General features: G+C 49.8%; 2 protein-coding genes across 2 annotated transcripts in view; both read left to right on the top strand.

Annotated features, from left to right (window-relative positions):
* Positions 1-4,176, top strand: part of OXSR1 (oxidative stress responsive kinase 1) — an 88,078-nt gene extending 83,902 nt beyond the window's left edge. Inside the window, exons 17-18 of the mRNA XM_069006325.1 lie at positions 598-662; positions 1,518-4,176. Of these exons, the coding sequence (XP_068862426.1) occupies positions 598-662; positions 1,518-1,592 (140 nt within the window). The 3' untranslated portion in view covers positions 1,593-4,176. The remainder of the gene's footprint in view (positions 1-597; positions 663-1,517) is intronic.
* Positions 4,177-5,502: 1,326 nt separating this feature from the next.
* Positions 5,503-12,183, top strand: LOC138106180 (solute carrier family 22 member 13-like). Its single transcript, XM_069006326.1, has 10 exons — positions 5,503-5,918; positions 6,935-7,038; positions 7,375-7,529; positions 7,865-8,033; positions 8,445-8,565; positions 9,165-9,259; positions 9,578-9,792; positions 10,253-10,361; positions 10,516-10,726; positions 11,187-12,183. Exons 1-10 carry the CDS (start codon positions 5,547-5,549, stop codon positions 11,280-11,282), a joined length of 1,647 nt encoding a protein of 548 aa, XP_068862427.1. The 5' UTR covers positions 5,503-5,546; the 3' UTR covers positions 11,283-12,183.
* The last annotated feature ends 6,237 nt before the right edge of the window (positions 12,184-18,420 follow it).

Genomic DNA, 18,420 nt, shown 5'->3' on the forward strand with positions numbered 1-18,420 from the left:
ACAGAGATGCATTACCAAACTGCTGCGCAAGCCTGTCCTGCTCACAGGTCCTGTGCAACAGAGCTCTGGGACTGGAATCAGCCAGGCTTTTTGGGTTTAATTGGGGCTGGGGAAGGAAGTGTGAGGTGCACATGCCCTGGGGCAGCAGCACGAGTTGTATGGGGGGAACAGCTGCCTCAAACAACACTTTGCTAAATAAATGTGTCCTACTGTGCAGTAGGTGAGACTTCTAAACTGTCAGCACTGCCTGTGTATTCCAACTGCAGCAAGCAAAGCTGTTCCTTGTACACAGGACAGCTACTAGTGCAAAATTACCTGGATTTCCAAGTGCAGTTGGGCATTTATTGCTATTGATCCCATCATATCCTGGGAAAAATAACTACCTCTGAAAAAGTAGTGTAGTAACAATAACATTGTTTTCACAGTTCAAAGCTTTAGGTTTAAATAGACTGAGTCTAATTGAGACCTAAATCTTTCCTTATCAGTGTAAAAATTCAAAGTTTGTTACGTAATAGAAAGAGGACTAATGAGTTTGGGATGTTTTTATCCGGCCTGTGCTAATATTTGCCCATTTTCTTTGTGTCTGTGTGATTTCAGTTGCAGCTAATTTGCAGAAAATTGTGGAAGAGCCCCAGGCAAACAGATCCATCACTTTCAGACTGGTATTTATTCCTGTTCCCTAACTGATCGAGTTGTCCCTTGCAAGGAGAAGGCATTGCATGTAGATGTCTACTGCAGGCATCTGATGTATGCACTCTAAATCCTCCCTTCTTTCCCAAAGCTTCTTACTGGTTGTATAACCGTAGGCACTGCAGGCTCCCTGCTTGTATCCTCTGAGCAGCACCTGAGATAAATAAGCATGAGATGATGTGCTAATAAACATGTAAAAATGTTGCAAAGGGGTATTTTTGGGGCTTTGGATGTGCACTTGCAGAAATATTTCAGGGCAGGTGGATGGGCTAAGAATTGCCACAGACTGCTCTCATGGAGGAAGAGAATGAGGGAGGGTACAGATTCATTGTCCCTGAGGAGGAGATGGGGAAATGAAGAAGAAAAAAGGAAAATAAGAGAGGTGGGCCAAAAAAGAGAGCCAAAACTGAGAAGCAGAGCAGGTGAATCTTTCAGAGGTGGTAAAACTCAAGGGGAGTGGCAAAGCGAAGGTGTAACCAGGTTATTGAGAGTGAAGGAGTAAGTGCTCTTATTTTTTACTCTTCCTGTAAGGAGTTTTCACTTGTTTTGCCCCAGTTATTGCACATATAATGTCTAGTTGGAGCAGACATTGGCAAGACATTGGCAGACATTCAGTACCAGCCCTTTGTAGCTTTAAAAAAAAAAAAAAAAAGGCAAAAATATAAAAGCACTCAATTTTAACTTTGGGTAGTGCAAGCTGCTGAATACAGTGCAAAGCTGTCCTGTGTCTGCTTCCTCCCCAGGCCGTGTCTGATACACCTGCTTGTGGTTAGTGCTGAAAGGTAGAGCATGTGTGTTGCTATTTGGATCTCTGTTTCTTGTTTCAGGCATCTGGTGTTGACGGCTCAGAAATTCCGGATGATGGCAAACTTATAGGATTTGCACAGCTCAGCATCAGCTAAACATTGGTCCCAGGAGATGTTTCCCAACAGAGAACCCACATGTGCATATTCGTAATGCTTCTGTTAGCCTAAAAAAAAAACCACTACTGCCAAAGAATTGAACTACAGCCCCCTTCCTAGAAGCTTTAACATTTTCCTTAATAGGATCACAAACCTTCCTGAAATTACCGATGACGTTTACACCTTTTGTAAACAACTCTCATGTTTTTGTATCTGTCATCTCAAACATGCAGACCCAACACGTCATTGCCTGCATGTTCATTTTATTATTGCCTTACTTTAAAGAAAAATACTACTGAGTACGAAGCAGGGGGTTCCACTGCTCTGATGATCTTGCCTAAGTGTTTGCTTACATGTGGTTTCATTTTTTTCACTTGCTATTTTTGCACAAGTTTTAATACTGAACGGATTTTTTTTTTTTTTTGGTTCCTTACCTGCTTCTCCTTCTATTGGAAACACCAATGTATAATGTTGTTTGGGTCACCTGGAGTGCTGAGAAATCTGCTTCTCTTTGGCTGTGTGTTTTAAAACTGCTGGTTTGAATGCTTGCACCTGAGAAAGCAAGCAGAGTCTTAACCCACAGGAGGGAGAGCTGCCTTCCCTTTTGTTCGTGCTTTTGAGAAGTTCCCTGACTTTGAGGTGTTAGAAGTCAGCTTCCCTTTGTAAACTGCCTTAATTTTCTTTTTCTTTATCATTTTGGTTCTCTCCACATGAGTGCCAGGCATGGCATGAGGGCTGAACCTTTTAATTTACATTAAGCAGTCCTTCCTGCTGCTTTCATTCTGCATCTTAGATGTAGTCTGTTCTTGAAACAGACCAGCGAGGCATTGCTGCCTGGAAAATGGTCTTTCAGATGATGAACACAATATCCACGGTCACAGGGAGTGGAGATTTGTGTCACTCTGCCTTTGGAACAGATGCACTTCCTTCCAAGTGTCCCTGAAATCCAGTTTGGTCATGCCTGGCTGGCCTCCCAATGTGTTCCCCAGTCCTTTGCAAGCTGGTACCCGTGGAACCCTCCCTGTCATGTTTTACAGCAATAAACAATTGCCAGTAGAGTGGCTGTACTGGGCAAAAGCGGGCGCTGGGCTTGTCCCTCCTGCACTAAATCCCTTGGGTCGTCGGGCTGCGCGTCGGCCCAAGCCTCCATCTTTGATCAGGATGTCACTGCACCCCTGTACACACATATTTAGCTTTTCTTTCCATGTGGTGTTGAAGTTGAGTTTCTACATGAATAATATAAATTATGCTCTGAGTTTGATAAGAGACACTTGTAATGCAATATGTGAATAATAAATGGTGTTGACTCTTTTTTTTTTTTCCTACTGTTTCACAGTTGGCCTTTGTAACTGCTCTTGGCTCTGGAGTGTTTTCTACACAGAAATTGTAAGTCTGTAATTTAACACACAGATGGAAACGTGCTTTGTTTCCATCAGACACAAACAATGCAGAAACAGAGCGGAATGACTAGGTTCAATTAGGACTTTTGTTCTGTTGGGTTTTTTTTAATTTCCAAGTCTTCAGATGAACAATCTGTATTTACATCTTGTTCTCTATGAGCAGCTGTGGAAGCTTCCTGAATTGTGCATGTTCTTTTTATACCGCCCCTGTTGCTTGTAGCCTCTGGGTGGATATTGGGTGTGTCCCCATGGGCTGTTTGCAGCCCCGTGGCTGGTGAGTATGAAGGGAAGGGAGAGGAGGATGACAATTTGGGAGCGAGATCATCCCAGGGTGCTGAGCTGTCGCTCTCGAGAGCCCAGGAAGCGTGTGCCCGATAGCAGGGAGTTGGTGGTGGCTGCGTTTGGCCAAGTGTGAGTGGCACCATTCTCTGTTGCCTATCACAAAGCACTCCCTACAGCGGCCCCCGTTGAGCTTCTTGGCTTGGGAAGAGCAGGCTGGCACCTTGATTTTCCTGTCACCCTGTGCTCAGTGTGGATGTGTTGAGAACCTTTAGGATACAGAGACAAGGTAGTTGTGGTACAGTATTATTTTCCGTCTGCCTGCATGCCCCGGGGACCTCCTCGTTCATTTGTGTACTGGTGCTGAGGAAGGTTAGGACTCAAACTGCTCAAATGGAACAATGCAGCATCTATTTATTGTTATTCCCCATTTTCCCAAAGCCAGGACTTAGAGAGCTTGAGCTCACGCTAACCCAAGGTTCCGTAGTTCTTTAATGGAGAAACTAAGTGAGGAAGAGGCTGATGGGTTTTGCTCTCTAGATCTCCAGATCTTTTGGGTAGGGATCCAGAATATTTACTTGGGCTATTACAGTGCTAGACAACTGTCTTTTCTGATGTTGTTCCAGTAAGTGCCAATGCTGTTCATAATTGTTTTCCAGTGTCATTAAGAATTTGGTTTTTGTGCAAATTTCTGATCTGAACCTGGAAGCAGGTGGTAATTTTAAGTTAGTTCCTACTTTTAAGGAAAATGCTCTGTTAATGAAAACGGATCCTCTTCACAACTTTGGTGTATTGTAGATTATAATGAAAGATGTAAAATAGTCAGGCTTTTTTTCCTTTTTTGGACTTTGTATTTTACTGCATGTGTCTAATTTTTAATCAATAAAGAACAAATTGTCCATTGCCAGGTGTTTGATGTGTGGTTTGCTTGTCATTGGGTTGAATGGTGTTTCTTGGGGAAGGGGTTTGTCTGAGTGGTGTCTGCAACCCCTGGGGTGTTTCTGTTTGGGATGATGGGAGGTTTGACAGCCCCCAGGAGGGGGACAGGGAGATCAAGTCCAGGCTGGATGGGGCTCTGAGTAACGTGGTCTGGTGGGAGGTGTCCAGGCCCATGGCAGGGGCTTGGAACTGGATGAGCTTTCAGGTGCCTTCCAACCCAAACTGTTCCGCAAGTCCAACTCTGCAGGAGTTGTGTGCAGAAATGGAGCAGGAGGGCACTTGGGATGGTGCCCTGAGAGCCTGTCTCCAGTGGAGAGGTTTGTTCCAAGCTCTGCATGCCCTGTGCAGCTGGGAATGAGCTTCCCATGTCTAGGAATGCCTTGGGATGACACAGGTTGGTGTGAAAGTGGGAGGATTTATGCCCTGAGAAGCGGTGAGAGCATGAACTGCACTCCCTCCTCTACCTCCACAATAATCGTTCTTTGTGGGTGCCCTGGTCAACCCCAGTGTGGCATCAATGGTCTGTTTTCCATCATGCTTTACAGTGCCCTTCTCGTGGATCTGTGGCCAGGAGAAGTGGCCTGGCCAGGAGAAGTGGCTTTTGGGCACCTCATGGACATCTCAACGGGGGCCTCAGGCAAATGCTGTTCCTACATTAGGGATGGGCTGAATAGTGCTGGACTCATGTTCTTGGTGGTCATTTTAGGCATTTGAGCCTCAAGCAGCATTGCCCCATGTCAAAATTTCTCCCATCCCTTTACTCCTTCCCCAAGTCTTCCCTGCATTTAGCTCCCAGCAGCCTGCACAGGGGCCCAGAACTGGTGGGAAGGGGGAACATCCTGTGCCTGGTTTGCTTGTGTTGCACAGGGGAAGGTGCAAAAGATGAAGGAAATGGCAGCTCCCACCACATGGAATCAAAATGAACTGGCTGCCCTTCCTTGTCTTTGGCTCTGCCTATCCATTAACCCTAATTCCCTTTATTCCTCTGGGCTGTTGCCAGCTCTGCATCATGCTGGGCTTGTTTTGGTCCCTCTGAACCTTGCTTTCCTGAGTGGTTCAGCAAATGCAGCCATTGCTGTCACTGTGGAGAAGAGTCTGTTCCCTTTCAATGCCACCTGGCCCTGGCAGAGGGGGTGGCCCAGGTTCCCTGAAACAGGGGTCCTTCTGCTCCAGCCGGCGCTGGATGTTCGTGGGTGGCACAGGGATGATTAATATATTACATGGTGTACTTGTAGCGACTGCCTATGACTGCAGAGCTTATCTTAGGTTTAAACATTAATTCCAGGCATCTGGTAAGTCTGTCCCAGCACTGTCCTGTCCCAGACACAGCTGCCAAATGTCAGGTGTCGGGGAAATTTTGAAAGCAGTTGGTGATTTTGGGCGATTTCAGAAATGCCTGGTGCTGCTCTCTGTGATCCCCTGCCTCAGTGTGGCTTTCCACCAGTTTTGCCAACTTTTCATGGTCCCATATGTGCCTCACCACTGTGACACCAGCTGGATCCGCACCGTCGGCCCCAACCTGACCGAGGAAGAGCAGCTGAACCTCACCCTGCCCCGGGCCGTGGATGGGGAGTTTGAGCAGTGCTCCATGTACTCCCCCGTGGACTGGGACCTCGACTCCATCATGGCCTACGGCCTGAATGACACACAGAAGTGCAGCAGTGGCTGGGTGTACCCCTCAGAACAGCCACCGTCCCTGCTGACCGAGGTCGGTATTTGCCTGCTGATGTGCTGGGATGTGGAAGGGATGGGACACCCAAATGGCTGCAGTTCCCCCAGAGCTGGTGCCTGACCATGGATCAGCTGGGGTGGGCTGACATTTACAGCAGGTGTGTGTTTGGGACTTTGGCTCCACCACACAGCCCCCAGGTGTGGTGCTGGAGAGGGTGCAGGCTGTGATAGAGGTGTCAGTGGGGCCACGTGCAGAGCCAGTGGGGAGATGAATCACTCCTGGTGAGACCTCCTGCCCCTGGGTTACCTACCTCGCTCTATACAGGGGGTAACCTTCCAATTTAAAATCATGGAATGATTTGGCTTGGAAGGGTCCTTTGAAACTCATCTAGTCCAACCCCTAACATCACAGTTGCATATGTTGTGCTGAGAAAGAAGCTAAATTAAGATGGAGAGTAGGTTTAGGTTAGATATTAGCAAGAAATTCTGCCCTGTGAAGGTGGTGAGGCCCTGGCACAGGTTGCCCAGAGAAGCTGTGGCTACCCCATCCCTGGAAGTGTTCAAGGCCAGGTTGGATGGGGCTTGGAGCAATCTGGGATAGTGGAAGGTGTCCCTGCACGTGGCAGGGGGGTTCAAATTACATGATCTTAAGGTCCCTTCCAATCCAAACCATTCTGTGGTTCTGTGATCCTCCCCATGTCGTTCTTTCCATTGATGCCCTCTGGATGCTGGCAATTGCAGGACATCTCCTTAACTGCTTGTCCCAGGAATCAGCACTGCACTCATCCTTTCTCCTCTGGGAGGTCAGGTGGTCTGGGAGGAAGCAAGATGCCGTTTCTCTCCCCAGGCCCACCTAAAGCAAAATTTTCCGACCAGGAGGCTCCCCTGGGTTGTCTGGGCTGGACAAGGGGCACGTCCCAGTGCATGGAAGAGGGACCCTACTGAGTGCCCCAAGGGCTTGTCCTACCTCTGACTTGTGTGCCCTGTGCATTCTGTAGGGATTCACATCCTTGGAAGGGGGGATCCCAAAGCATCTCTTTCTCCCTTCTCTAGTTTGACCTGGTGTGTGACAGGAAGGACCTGAACGACATTGCCCAGGCCATCTACATGGCGGGGCTGCTCCTGGGATCCATGATCTTTGGGCCTCTGAGTGACAGGTGAGGAGCCGCAACCCCCTGCCCAGGGTCTGTGCAAAGCCAGCAGAGCACAGAGCAGGTGGTGTGAGCCCGTCTGAACACTGCACCCTGTGCATTTTGTCACCACTTCTCACTAATAGGGACCCTGACCAAAGTCCTCAGGTCCCATGAGGACATGGCCACACGGAGAGGGGAAGAGAGAGACAGAGCATATGTGTACAGTGCTTCACTTGTCACCCCACAGTCTAGTCTGAGCCTTACCAGGGTGATAAAAATCACTGTATAACCTGCTGGGCTCCTTGCCATCTCCTTGGGGTCTCTCCAGACACCGATTGTGTCTTCCCTGTTTCTCCCTAGGATTGGCCGCCGCCCAGTCATTCTGATCTCCGTCTTCCTCCAGGGTTTGTTTGGCCTGGGAATTGCCTTTGTGCCCCACTTCTATGTGTACATGGCCTTCAGGTGTGTCGTGGGGGCCTCTGTGTCAGGGATCACCATGACCCTACTGGCCTTAGGTGAGTGGGGTGCCCTTGCCCTGGGGCTTCTCGAGATGCAATAGAAAACTCTGCAAAGAAATAAAAATATTCATGTTTGACTAGAAAAACACCATGGCAAGGACAGGTCTTGCTCTTCACTGTCCTTTGGTACTTTGGCATCTTCTCAGCCCTCAGTCAGAGCTTTGGGGAGCATTTCTCCCCAGCCAGTGCTCAGAGGAGGGCAAGGGGACAGTGACCCATCTCAAGAGGTCAGTCTAATCCTCATCTCCAGAATAATTCTCCTCCAGGGAAACACCCTGTTTGCATCAGGGAAAATAATTTGTATGACTGTGAGCCTTCCTTCTTCCTTTCAGCTACAGAATGGATTGGTGTCTCCTCCCGGCCAAAGGCAGTCCTCACTTCTCACTGCTGTTTTGCCGTCGGGCAGATGATTTTGGCTGGTTTGAGTTACGGGATTCGCAACTGGAGGCTGCTGGAGATTGCAGGATCTGCTCCTATATTTGCCTTTTTCTTCTGCATTGGGTAAGTGGGATGTGGACAGAGCTCCTGCAGACATGACAGCAGTGTGAGGGCATGGGTGAGGAGGTAACAGCAGTGCAGGACAAGGCTGTGTCTTTCCCATTGCCATGCAGATAGTGGAGCTCAGCACATCTCCCTGGGGCACTGGACTGCTGAGAGCAGCAGCTGCCTTGCTGAACCAGGTCTCCAAATTTGGGGCCTAAATTTAGGGTATTTAGACCCATTGACCCCGTGAGCCATTCACTTTAGAGCTGGACTTGATGATCCTTGTGGGTCCCTTCCAACACAGAATATTCTGTGGTTCTGTGATCTGATTCTGTGGTGGCCACGGCTTGCTGGATGTGGTCCCAGAGAAAGGGGCTGTGAGGAGCTCCGCAGGTCACAGCAGCATGTCCTGGCCTCCCCTCCTGGCAGGGTGCTCCCAGAGTCAGCTCGCTGGCTGGTGACCAAAGGCAGAGTCGAGGAAGCCAAGAAGGTCCTGCAGAAGGCGGCAGCCACCAACAAGCGCAGCCTCCCGCCAGGGCTCCTGGAGCAGGTACTGGGGGGGTTCTTGTCCTCAGACACTGCCCTGGGCCTTGCAGCAGCCCCTGGAGCTCAGCTCACCCTGGAAACATCTCTCCATTCCCACTGGGGATGGTTTGGGCATGGACTGGGGGGGACTCCAGCTCCAGCTGAGTTACACAGGCACAAGGTCAGGGAAGAGGCCCAGCTTCTGCTGAAGCTCAGCCTGGAGCTTTCTGGAGTCCACCTGGGGATTGGGAAGGACTGCAACGCTTCCCTGGCTTTTCTCCTCTGAGCATTCCAGGAGTGTGACTGATGAACACAAGGTCTCTGTTCAGTCTGTGCATTTCCATGCACAAAGGCCTGAAGGGGAGTTCCCTCCTTGCCCACCCCAAAGTTCCTGCACTGGGGAAATGTTCATCCCCAGGAACCTTTCAGTCACCACCCCGCTGTGCTGGGCACCCAGAGCACAGAGGCACGAGCCCAGCCCCACTGGTTTCCCTCCCTCCCTCCCACAGCACTGGGTGTCACAGGCTTGTCCCACCAAGGCTTTCCATGGTCTGCAGGTGGAAAAGGAGCTGGCCATGGGTTTCCTTCTCCTGCTTTGACTCTCTGACTTTCTGTGTTTTGAAGTTGAAGCCTGAGAAACAAACCAAGTCTGGAAGTTTCCTGGATCTCTTTCAGAAGAAGAACCTGCGGAAGGTGACTTTAATCATGTCATGTGTCTGGTAAGACATTCCCTTGTCCCTTATTTGCAGGCTTCTAGGTGGAGAAAAGAAGGGATTCATGGTTATTCTTAACTAAATTCACCTTGTCCGTTTTGAAAATTATTGATGGGTGTTTCTGCTTCTGGCTGTTTAAGATGCTTCTGGATGTTTTAAGACAGGAAAGGTTATAGCACTTCCAGCTTTGGCAGGCCTGTGGTATTCCTCTGGTTTTACTCTCCTTGGAAATGCTGTGTCTTGGTCAAAGTGTTGTGATTGGAGATCAATGCTGCATTTCCCCATGGCTAACAGCTGCTCAGTGCCACCCTGCCTGGCTTTCAGGTTTGTGAACAGCTTTGTCTACTATGGACTGAGTCTGAATGTGACAAATTTTGGCCTGGATATCTACCTCACTCAGCTGGCCTTTGGAGCAGTGGAAATCCCAGCCCGTGTTGGTTGTATCTTCACTCTGCAGAGGTTTGGGAGGAGGAAATCCCAGGCCGTTCTCCTGGTGCTGAGTGGCCTGGTGTGTCTGATCATCACCGGCATCCCTGAAGGTGAATAACCTCATCCCATACAGAGAGGACATCCTCTGGGATAGGGAGGCACAGAGCCCCAGCCCTTCCCTTGCTGGCCCTGTCCTCCCAGCCAGGGTGGCTCACATCCCTCTAGGCCTGAGCCAGGACACAGGGGCCTGGCTGAACCCCCAGGGCCCATTCAAAAATATAAACCTTTTCTTGCCAGTCATGATAGAAGAGGGCAAAGCTGAGCCCAGTGGGCCTCCCGTCAGCAGAGCTGTGCTCTGGGAAAATTAACACCTGGAGAGGTGAGATGATGGATGTAGAATGCACTGAAAGTGGCCACCAGGCCCAAGCGGCCTGGTTCATGCTCAGGCACTGTCAGAGGCAATGGCTCCCTGCAGGTGACACAGTTGTCCCTGCAATCCCCAGTTGCCATCCGTGACTGCTGCTGAGCCCTCCCCCATCCCATAGCGGACTTCTCTCCTCCTCCCCTCAGGCCAGCCCATGGCAACCACCATCCTGGCCACCATTGGCAAGTTTGCTGCCTCAGCCTCCTTCTCCACCTCCTATGTCTACGCCGCTGAGCTCTTCCCCACCATTGTCAGGTGAGGTCTTCCCACCCATTGGGGCTTCCTTCTGCTGTGGCTGGCAGTGGTGATGGGGCCGGAGCCCAGTTGTCCCCATGGCCATGCTCAGCCCCGTGGTGGCCTGGGGGTGCTGCTCCCTGCCCACACCTCCTGCTACCCCTCGCTCCCACAGGCAGACTGGAGTGGGGCTGTGCTCCATGTCAGCACGGGTGGCCGGGATCCTGGCCCCACTGGTCCGTCTCCTGGACCAGTACCACCGGTCCATCCCCATGGCCATCTTTGGGAGTGCCCCCGTGCTGGGGGGGTTGCTCTGTGTCCTGCTGCCCGAGACCCGCGGCACCGACCTGCCAGATGACACTGGGGATGGCCACCCCCCGGCTGAGGTGGGTTCCTGGTGCTGCCTCTGGGGTGGGGATGTGGGGAGCCCCTTGGAGTTGCAGGTGCTGGGGGTTTCTTTAGAAGTTCCAGGGGTGTGAGGGCATGGAATGGGGCTGTCCCACTGTGGAGGGAGGGGAGGAGACCCCCATAATCCTGCCCATGGTGGTCATCCCTTCATTCCTGTCCATGGGATAGAACAGCCAGTGCTCTGCTTTCCTCCCCCTGCCCTGGTGCCTTGTAGCCACATCCTCTGGCTTTCAGCCTCTCATAGCTCCCAGCCCTCATTCCCCATGGGACCAGGTGTAATTGCACCCCAATACTTCTGTTGTCTTGCTGGGAGAAGGGTGTCCACAGGAGCAGTAGGGAATGGGATCCAGGTTGCTGAAGGCTGCTCATTTCAGGGACGGCTGCCCTCAGCTCATCGCACACCTTTCCTTGCTTTTACACCCTTTTCCCTTTCACCAGGTCTGCAAAAATGCCACCAGCAGCTCTCAGAATGGGCAGGTGAAAGGAAAAGACGGTGGGCAAGACAATGAGAGCACGAAGACCACATACTTCTAGCTGAGTCTGCAGGTGGCTGTGGATAAAGGCAGCCTGGTGCTGTGTGGGCACTGAGGACAGGCAGGGTCTCCACCACAGGACACCACCATTGCTCAGGCCATCACTGCCAGTTCTTGGGTTTCCTTGTCTTTTTTGCCTTCCTGTATCTTCCTCTGTAACATGTCCTCAGGCACTTGAGTCTGTCACTGGTGTCCAACAGTGCTCTTACTGGAGAAAATTGGGTGCTTTTTACTTGAGGGAAAAAAGAAATCAAGAATCAGAATGGAGGAACTTTCTCTTTGTTTTTCCCATCATGTCTCCAGGAAGGTGAGACTGTAAACTTTGTCCAGTGAGACACCCACTAGAGCACTGAATAAACTTGCAACAGAGAACTGGACTCACTAACAGGAGAGCTGGAGCAGATGCAGCCCTGAAAATAATCTCACACTTGCAAGGAGTGATTTATTGTGGCTGTCTAGCAAGATCATCCCGTTCTCTTACAAAAAAACACTCCTTTTTTTTTTTTTTTTTTTTAATTTGAGATACCCAGCTGAAGAAAAAAAAAAAGATGTGATGGAAGAAACAGCATGCAGGGAGCAAGGATGTCTAACAGGCAGCAGAATTTTCAGCTAAGTGCTGGTGGCTTTGAATTGATGCTTGTCATGATGCTGTGGGCCTGGAAAATGGTGCTGTTGGGCTGCAGTGTGGGACCAAATTGATTTGTCCATTCCAGGAAACTGAGGGATGTGGCAGTCTCTTAGAAAAAAGTGCAAATCTTTCTGGGAAATGTCAAGTCTTTTCTACTCTGTTCTAATCTATTCCTTTTTTGCTGGATCCATTTTTGTCTTTAAAGATTTAGGACCACTTTTGTCTTACACTGTGAATAAAAAACCGTGTTTTTCCTGTGCTTCCCTTCATATTATCTCATGTCCCTCAGTCCACCTTTCTTTTCCCACTGCATGGGTACAGATGAAGCCTGGGAGTTGCACATGGTGGTTCTTCATCTTTAACTGTACAGCTCAAAGATTTTTTTCTGGTAGTGTCAAGAAACTTTTAAACCAGAGTATTTCTTCTCTCCATTGTCATGCCTATATGTTTTCCATGGACCAAAGTCCCTCATGGATATTCAGTTTGATGAAGACAGAGTTTTGGATAAAATCAGTGCCATGTGACAGTACCCTGCCAGGAGGGACTGGCTGTGATGCTGTCAGAGACTGAAAATAGTTCATGCCTCAAACACTGATATAAAGTTTTGCTCATTATAAAGAAGCTACTACCAAAGAAGCCTCCCTGAAGAGTGGGACTTTGAACTGAAAGTCAAAACGTTGGTTAGATAAAGGGAAACACATTGTTCAGTCATTTCAGGCTGAGGGAAAGGTATGCATCCACAAAAGACCAAAGCCACCAGCTGCAAGGTTGAGTTTGGGGTGGGGGAAGAGCACAGCTCACAGAAGCCAGGTTTACACAGACTCCCCCCAACTGAGGGGGGAGGAGGAGGTTTTGGGTGGTGCAACCTCTGGTGAGAGGCAATAAACACCCATCCTCAAATTACACAAACTGGCCCAGCTGTGGAACCCCCAACCCCACAGAGCACATCCACAGGACATTTATGTGAGAGGCTTGGCCCCACAGGGCTGCACGTGGTGCAACAGACCCAGAGTCTGCTGTGAGAGACTGACCCCCCACCCCAGGGGGACATGGCCCACCCAGCCTGAGCATGTACACCCATGGGACTCTGTGCCTTCTGGGGGACCTTCACCACCGAGAGAGCAGCTGGAGAGGATCAACGAACATCGTTGGGATCCACGGAGTGGCGATATTTTCCTTCTTCTGTCTCTGTCACTCTTTCTGTCCCCCCCACTTGTCTTCTCCTTCCTTCCTTCCTTCCTTCCTTCCTTCCTTCCTTCCTTCCTTCCTTCCTTCCTTCCTTCCTTCCTTCCTTCCTTCCTTCCTTCCTTCCTTCCTTCCTTCCTTCCTTCCTTCCTTCCTTCCTTCCTTCCTTCCTTCCTTCCTTCCTTCCTTCCTTCCTTCCTTTCTTCTCTCTCTCTCTCTCTCATATTTACCATCAAATAAAATCCTTACTATTGTTACTGGCATATGGTCTCGTTTGCACCTTAAATCGGGCAGAGGCATTTCTAAGAACCTGAAAACTGGATCATAACAGATGCCATCTTCTCTCTGGCACTGATTTTCAGAGGATTTTCTGTGGTGCTCCTCTTCCATACCCTGAGAACAGAGGAGCTCAGTCCTTTGTCCTTTCCCTGGAAAAGCTGCGGGAGTGCCTCCTTCAGGCTTTTATGGAAAACAAGGCACTTAGGGTAAAGGCTGAGGGAAGAGCTTGGAGCCAAATGTACAGTTATTGAAGGAACCACTTTGGAAATTGTGTTCTGAGACTCTCTGGTTTAGCTCATTTCATAAATACAGGCATCCAAGCACAGCTGATGTACTTCTGCTTCCATCTCATTCATGCCTCTAGTGGGCTGAAGATCCATTTCATAGAATCTTGGAGTGGTTTGGGTGGGAAGGGACTGTAGGAACCCAGAGTGCTGAGAATATTTCTCTGCCTGTTTTTAAGGGTTCTTACCCCCCTGAACAACACTGTTTTAGCCTCCAACCTTGGAAAAAACTGCCTATGATCAGACAAGAACTAGAAAATACAATGGTGTGAATTAGGTGATAGAATACGATGTGAGATTGTCACAGGGTGAAAAATTTAGAGGGTTTGGGCTTCTGTTTGTGGTAAATAGATAAGAGTAAAATATATCAAAATGGAGGATTGTTGTTGTTCTCTAAACCTTCTTCTCCTTCCTCTACTACTCCATGTTCTGCAGTAAAAGTAGTTTGGAATGACTGGATAGAGAATTCCACAGTGCCTGGTGCGTGTTACTGAATAATTGGTAGGAATGTATGTTTATAGTAACTATTGGTTAAAATATCTTTAAAAGGCTGTGTAAATCTTGATAGAGAGCCTTCACTCCTGCTTTTCTGTGCTCTATGCTGTACCTGGGTCACGCTAGTGGCTCTGTTCCTTTGATAAGACTTAATAAACAACTATCTGGAAGCATTGAAACTCCAGGAAAAGTCTCAGTTTGTCTTTGAAACTCCTTGCAAGGACTTTTAGAAAATTCTCTCCCATCAGGAGGGACTTGATTGACGGCATGGTTTAGTGTCAAGGGACCTTAAAGACCATCTCATTCCAATCCCCCCCTGCCACGTGCAGGGACACCCTCCACTAGACCAAGTTGTTCCAAGCCCCATCCAACCCAGCTTTGGACACTTCCAGGGATGGGACAGCCACAGCTTCTCTGGGCAACCTGTGCCAGGGCCTCACCACCCTCACAGGGAAGAATTTCTTCCTAACATTTAATCTGTATCTCCCCTCTGTCAGTTTTAAGTCATTCCACCTTGTCCTGTCACTCCAGGCCCTTGTCCAAAGTCCCTCTCCAGCTCTCCTGGAGCCCCTTTAGGCACTGGAAGGGGCTCTAAGGTCTCTCTGGGGCCTTCTCTTCTCCAGGTTGAACAATCCAAACTCTCTCATCCTTTCCTCATAGGAGAGGTTCTTCATCCTTCTAATCATCTTTGTGGCCTCCTCTGGACTCACTCCAACAGCTCTGTATTATATTTTATCTGCTCTTCTCTGGATCACTGGACCATGTTAGTTTGAATACCCCTGGATTGTACACTTGAAGAGTACCTGAATAACTTATGTTTTGCCCAGCTCAGCACAAGTAGGAAGATGTCCAATGTTTTTGCTGTGCCTTAACGTCACTCCTAGCCAGCCCACACATGGCCTTGCCCTGCAATGAGTAGAGTTGACAGCACAAAGTGGAGCCAGGAGTACTGGAACAGCATGTGGGAATGCAAACATAAACCTGTGGGAATGCAAACACACTTTTGCATGCACACAGTAGGGTGCTCTGGGCTCTCATGATTACGAGGCCATGGGCAAAGGGTAAAAAGTGACCTGAAGGATAACTAAGGCAAAGAGGATGACCCCATAACAAAGGGAGGGAGCCAAAAGGCTAAGGAGGTGGTGAGGACAAAATGGGGTAGAGTGGTTTAGCTGGGAAGAGCAGATGCAGGGGCAAAACCAGCTCCTGTTGTCAGAGGAGCCCCACAGGGACCACTGAGATAATCAGCACATTGTCAGTGTCAGTGGCACCAACACACTGTCACACAGTGACACCAGTCCTGGCTGTGGGGCAGAGGTGTCAGGATCCTGGACATCCCCCTTTACCCAGAAGACATCACCATCTCCTTTCACCTGACCCCATGCTGGCAAGCCCCAGGTTAATGAGAAGAGCAAAGCTTGCAGAAAGGGACCCAGCAGGGAATGGCTGAGGAGGTGAGGAGATGAGCATTAAAGCTGATCTCCTGACTGTGCAAGAAGCCATAGAATCATTGGTTCATTTAGGGTGGAAAAGACCTCTAAGGCCATTGAGTCCAGCCATCAACCCGTCCGTTCCACCATGGAACCACATCCCTAAATGACACAGGTACGTGCCTTTTTGATACCCCCAGGGATGGTGACTCCACCAATGGCCTGGGCAGCCTGTTCCAGTGCTGGATAACCCTTCTGGAGAAGAAATTTTCCCTATTATCCGATTTAAACCTCCCAGTGGTACAACTTGGGGCCATTTCCACTTGTCCTGTGCTTTGTTACTTGGGAGAAGAGACCGACCCCCACCTGGCTCCACATGCCTGTCAGGGAGTTGTAGAGAGAGAGAGTATCCCCTGAGCCTCCTTTTCTCCAGGCTGAGCTCCCCCAACTCCCTCAGCTGCTCCAGGTGCACCAGCCCCTTCCCCAGCTCTTGGGAATTAGGATTTTTCCATTTGTTTCCTTCTCTCATGGAATTTTGTCCCATCTGTTGGTAAGAAACAATAACTACCTATACTTAAGAGAACAAAAGATGTGGCTGGTAGGAGGAGGGGGAAGGGTGCAGCTAGCTACTCTCTTACCTGGGGGATTTTCTCTTTGGAAGGTTGGAGATACCCCGAGCTTTTGGCCGGGGGTGATGGGCTGGGCTCAGCTCTTCTCGCTCTCTCACTGTTGGCATCAGAGGGTGTGGGGAGAATCTGCCACCATTTTGAGGCTCAGTCTCCTGCTGTCTTCTCCTATTGTGAGTGATGCTCTGCTCATAAGAGTGGCCGTTGCACTGGGATCTTATGGACACCCAGCCTCACTGGAAAGGCCCCACACCATCTACTTGGGTGCCTCAGGGGAAAACCCAGGACCCCGAGCCCCCGCTGAGGGAGCCTCTCCTGGCTGCGTTCAGGAGCCGGGCTGACGCTGCCCAGCCCCCATGCCTCTGCCACTACTCTGCGTTTTCACTACCCTGTAACACCGCACCCACTGCCTGCCGGGACACCCCGCGGCTCCAGTTACAGCTGCGGAGTTTCTGATACATTTCATTTATCACCCCCGGATCTGCTCGTCCCTGCCCTTCCAGCCACCGCTCCGAGGTTCCTGCTGCAGCCCCTTCCGCCATCCAGCCCGCCCGCCATGACTGCGTGAGGGAGAGACGCTCGCGGCACAGCGCCCCCTGCAGGCGCGGGGGAGCCATCGCAGCCGCCCTGCCCGGCCGGGAGCCACCAGCGCCCCTGCCGGCCGTGGGCGGAACTGCACCCGAGGGGAAGGTGCCGGCGGCCGAGAGAGGCTGGCACTGGGCTCTGGCTCTGTTCGTTGTTGCTGCCGGTGTTGTTCTTTGTTTGCCTTGTTATATGTACACTACTAAGGAACTGTTACTCCTTGTCCCATATCTTTTCCTGGAAGGCGCTTCGTTTCAAGGTTATAATACTTCGGAGGGAAGGGGGTGATAATTTTTCCATTCCAAGGGAGGTTCCCGCTTTCCTTGGCACACACCTATCTTTCAAGCCAAGACGCCAGCTCCGTTCCCTTCAGTGCTAAAGCCCAGATCTTGCAAACTTCCCACCCCATTTCCAGCCACGGCCAGGTTCCATGTGACTCTGGGGTGATTTTGTGCACCAAAGCCAAAGCACAAAGTTAATATCACCTCCAGGCATGTCTGGCCTGGACTTGGGACACCCCAGCCCTCAAAACACCACTTACTAGAGCACAAAGACATTGGAAACCAAAAGATGCAGCAAATCTGAGTGAGCAGCCTTCTCCTCCTTTGAGAGTAGTGATGTGTTTGAGGAGATGGATTCATCAGAGGGCACTGAAATATGTCCTTTGCATGCAAACAAATGAGCACAGGAGAGGAACCCACTCTTTCTTTTGCATGACACTAGATGACACTAAAATGTCATGACTAAGCTGTCAGCAGCCAACCAAAGGTCACTGTAAAAGGCTCACGGTGACTGGGGAAAGCTGTCCAAATGCCCACACAGTATGCCATAGAATTTCAGCATTCCCATGCAATTCAGAAAACTTCTAGAGCAGCTAGTAGAGAAAATAAATGCAGATTGTTCATTGGAAGACTTTAAAAAAAGAAAAAGTTCCTTTTTGAACTCAGCCACTCGGCTTTAAGACTCTGTTTCTGCATTGTTTGTGTCTGATGGAAACAAAGCACGTTTCCATCTGTGTGTTAAATTACAGACTTACAATTTCTGTGTAGAAAACACTCCAGAGCCAAGAGCAGTTACAAAGGCCAACTGTGAAACAGTAGGGGAAAAAAAAAAAAAGAGTCAACACCATTTATTATTCACATATTGCATTACAAGTGTCTCTTATCAAACTCAGAGCATAATTTATATTATTCATGTAGAAACTCAACTTCAACACCACATGGAAAGAAAAGCTAAATACGTGTGTACAGGGGTGCAGTGACATCCTGATCAAAGATGGAGGCTTGGGCCGACGCGCAGCCCGACGACCCAAGGGATTTAGTGCAGGAGGGACAAGCCCAGCGCCCGCTTTTGCCCAGTACAGCCACTCTACTGGCAATTGTTTATTGCTGTAAAACATGACAGGGAGGGTTCCACGGGTACCAGCTTGCAAAGGACTGGGGAACACATTGGGAGGCCAGCCAGGCATGACCAAACTGGATTTCAGGGACACTTGGAAGGAAGTGCATCTGTTCCAAAGGCAGAGTGACACAAATCTCCACTCCCTGTGACCGTGGATATTGTGTTCATCATCTGAAAGACCATTTTCCAGGCAGCAATGCCTCGCTGGTCTGTTTCAAGAACAATGGAA

The sequence above is a fragment of the Aphelocoma coerulescens genome, chromosome 2 (assembly GCF_041296385.1).
Source record: "Aphelocoma coerulescens isolate FSJ_1873_10779 chromosome 2, UR_Acoe_1.0, whole genome shotgun sequence".
Taxonomy (NCBI): Eukaryota; Metazoa; Chordata; class Aves; order Passeriformes; family Corvidae; genus Aphelocoma; species Aphelocoma coerulescens.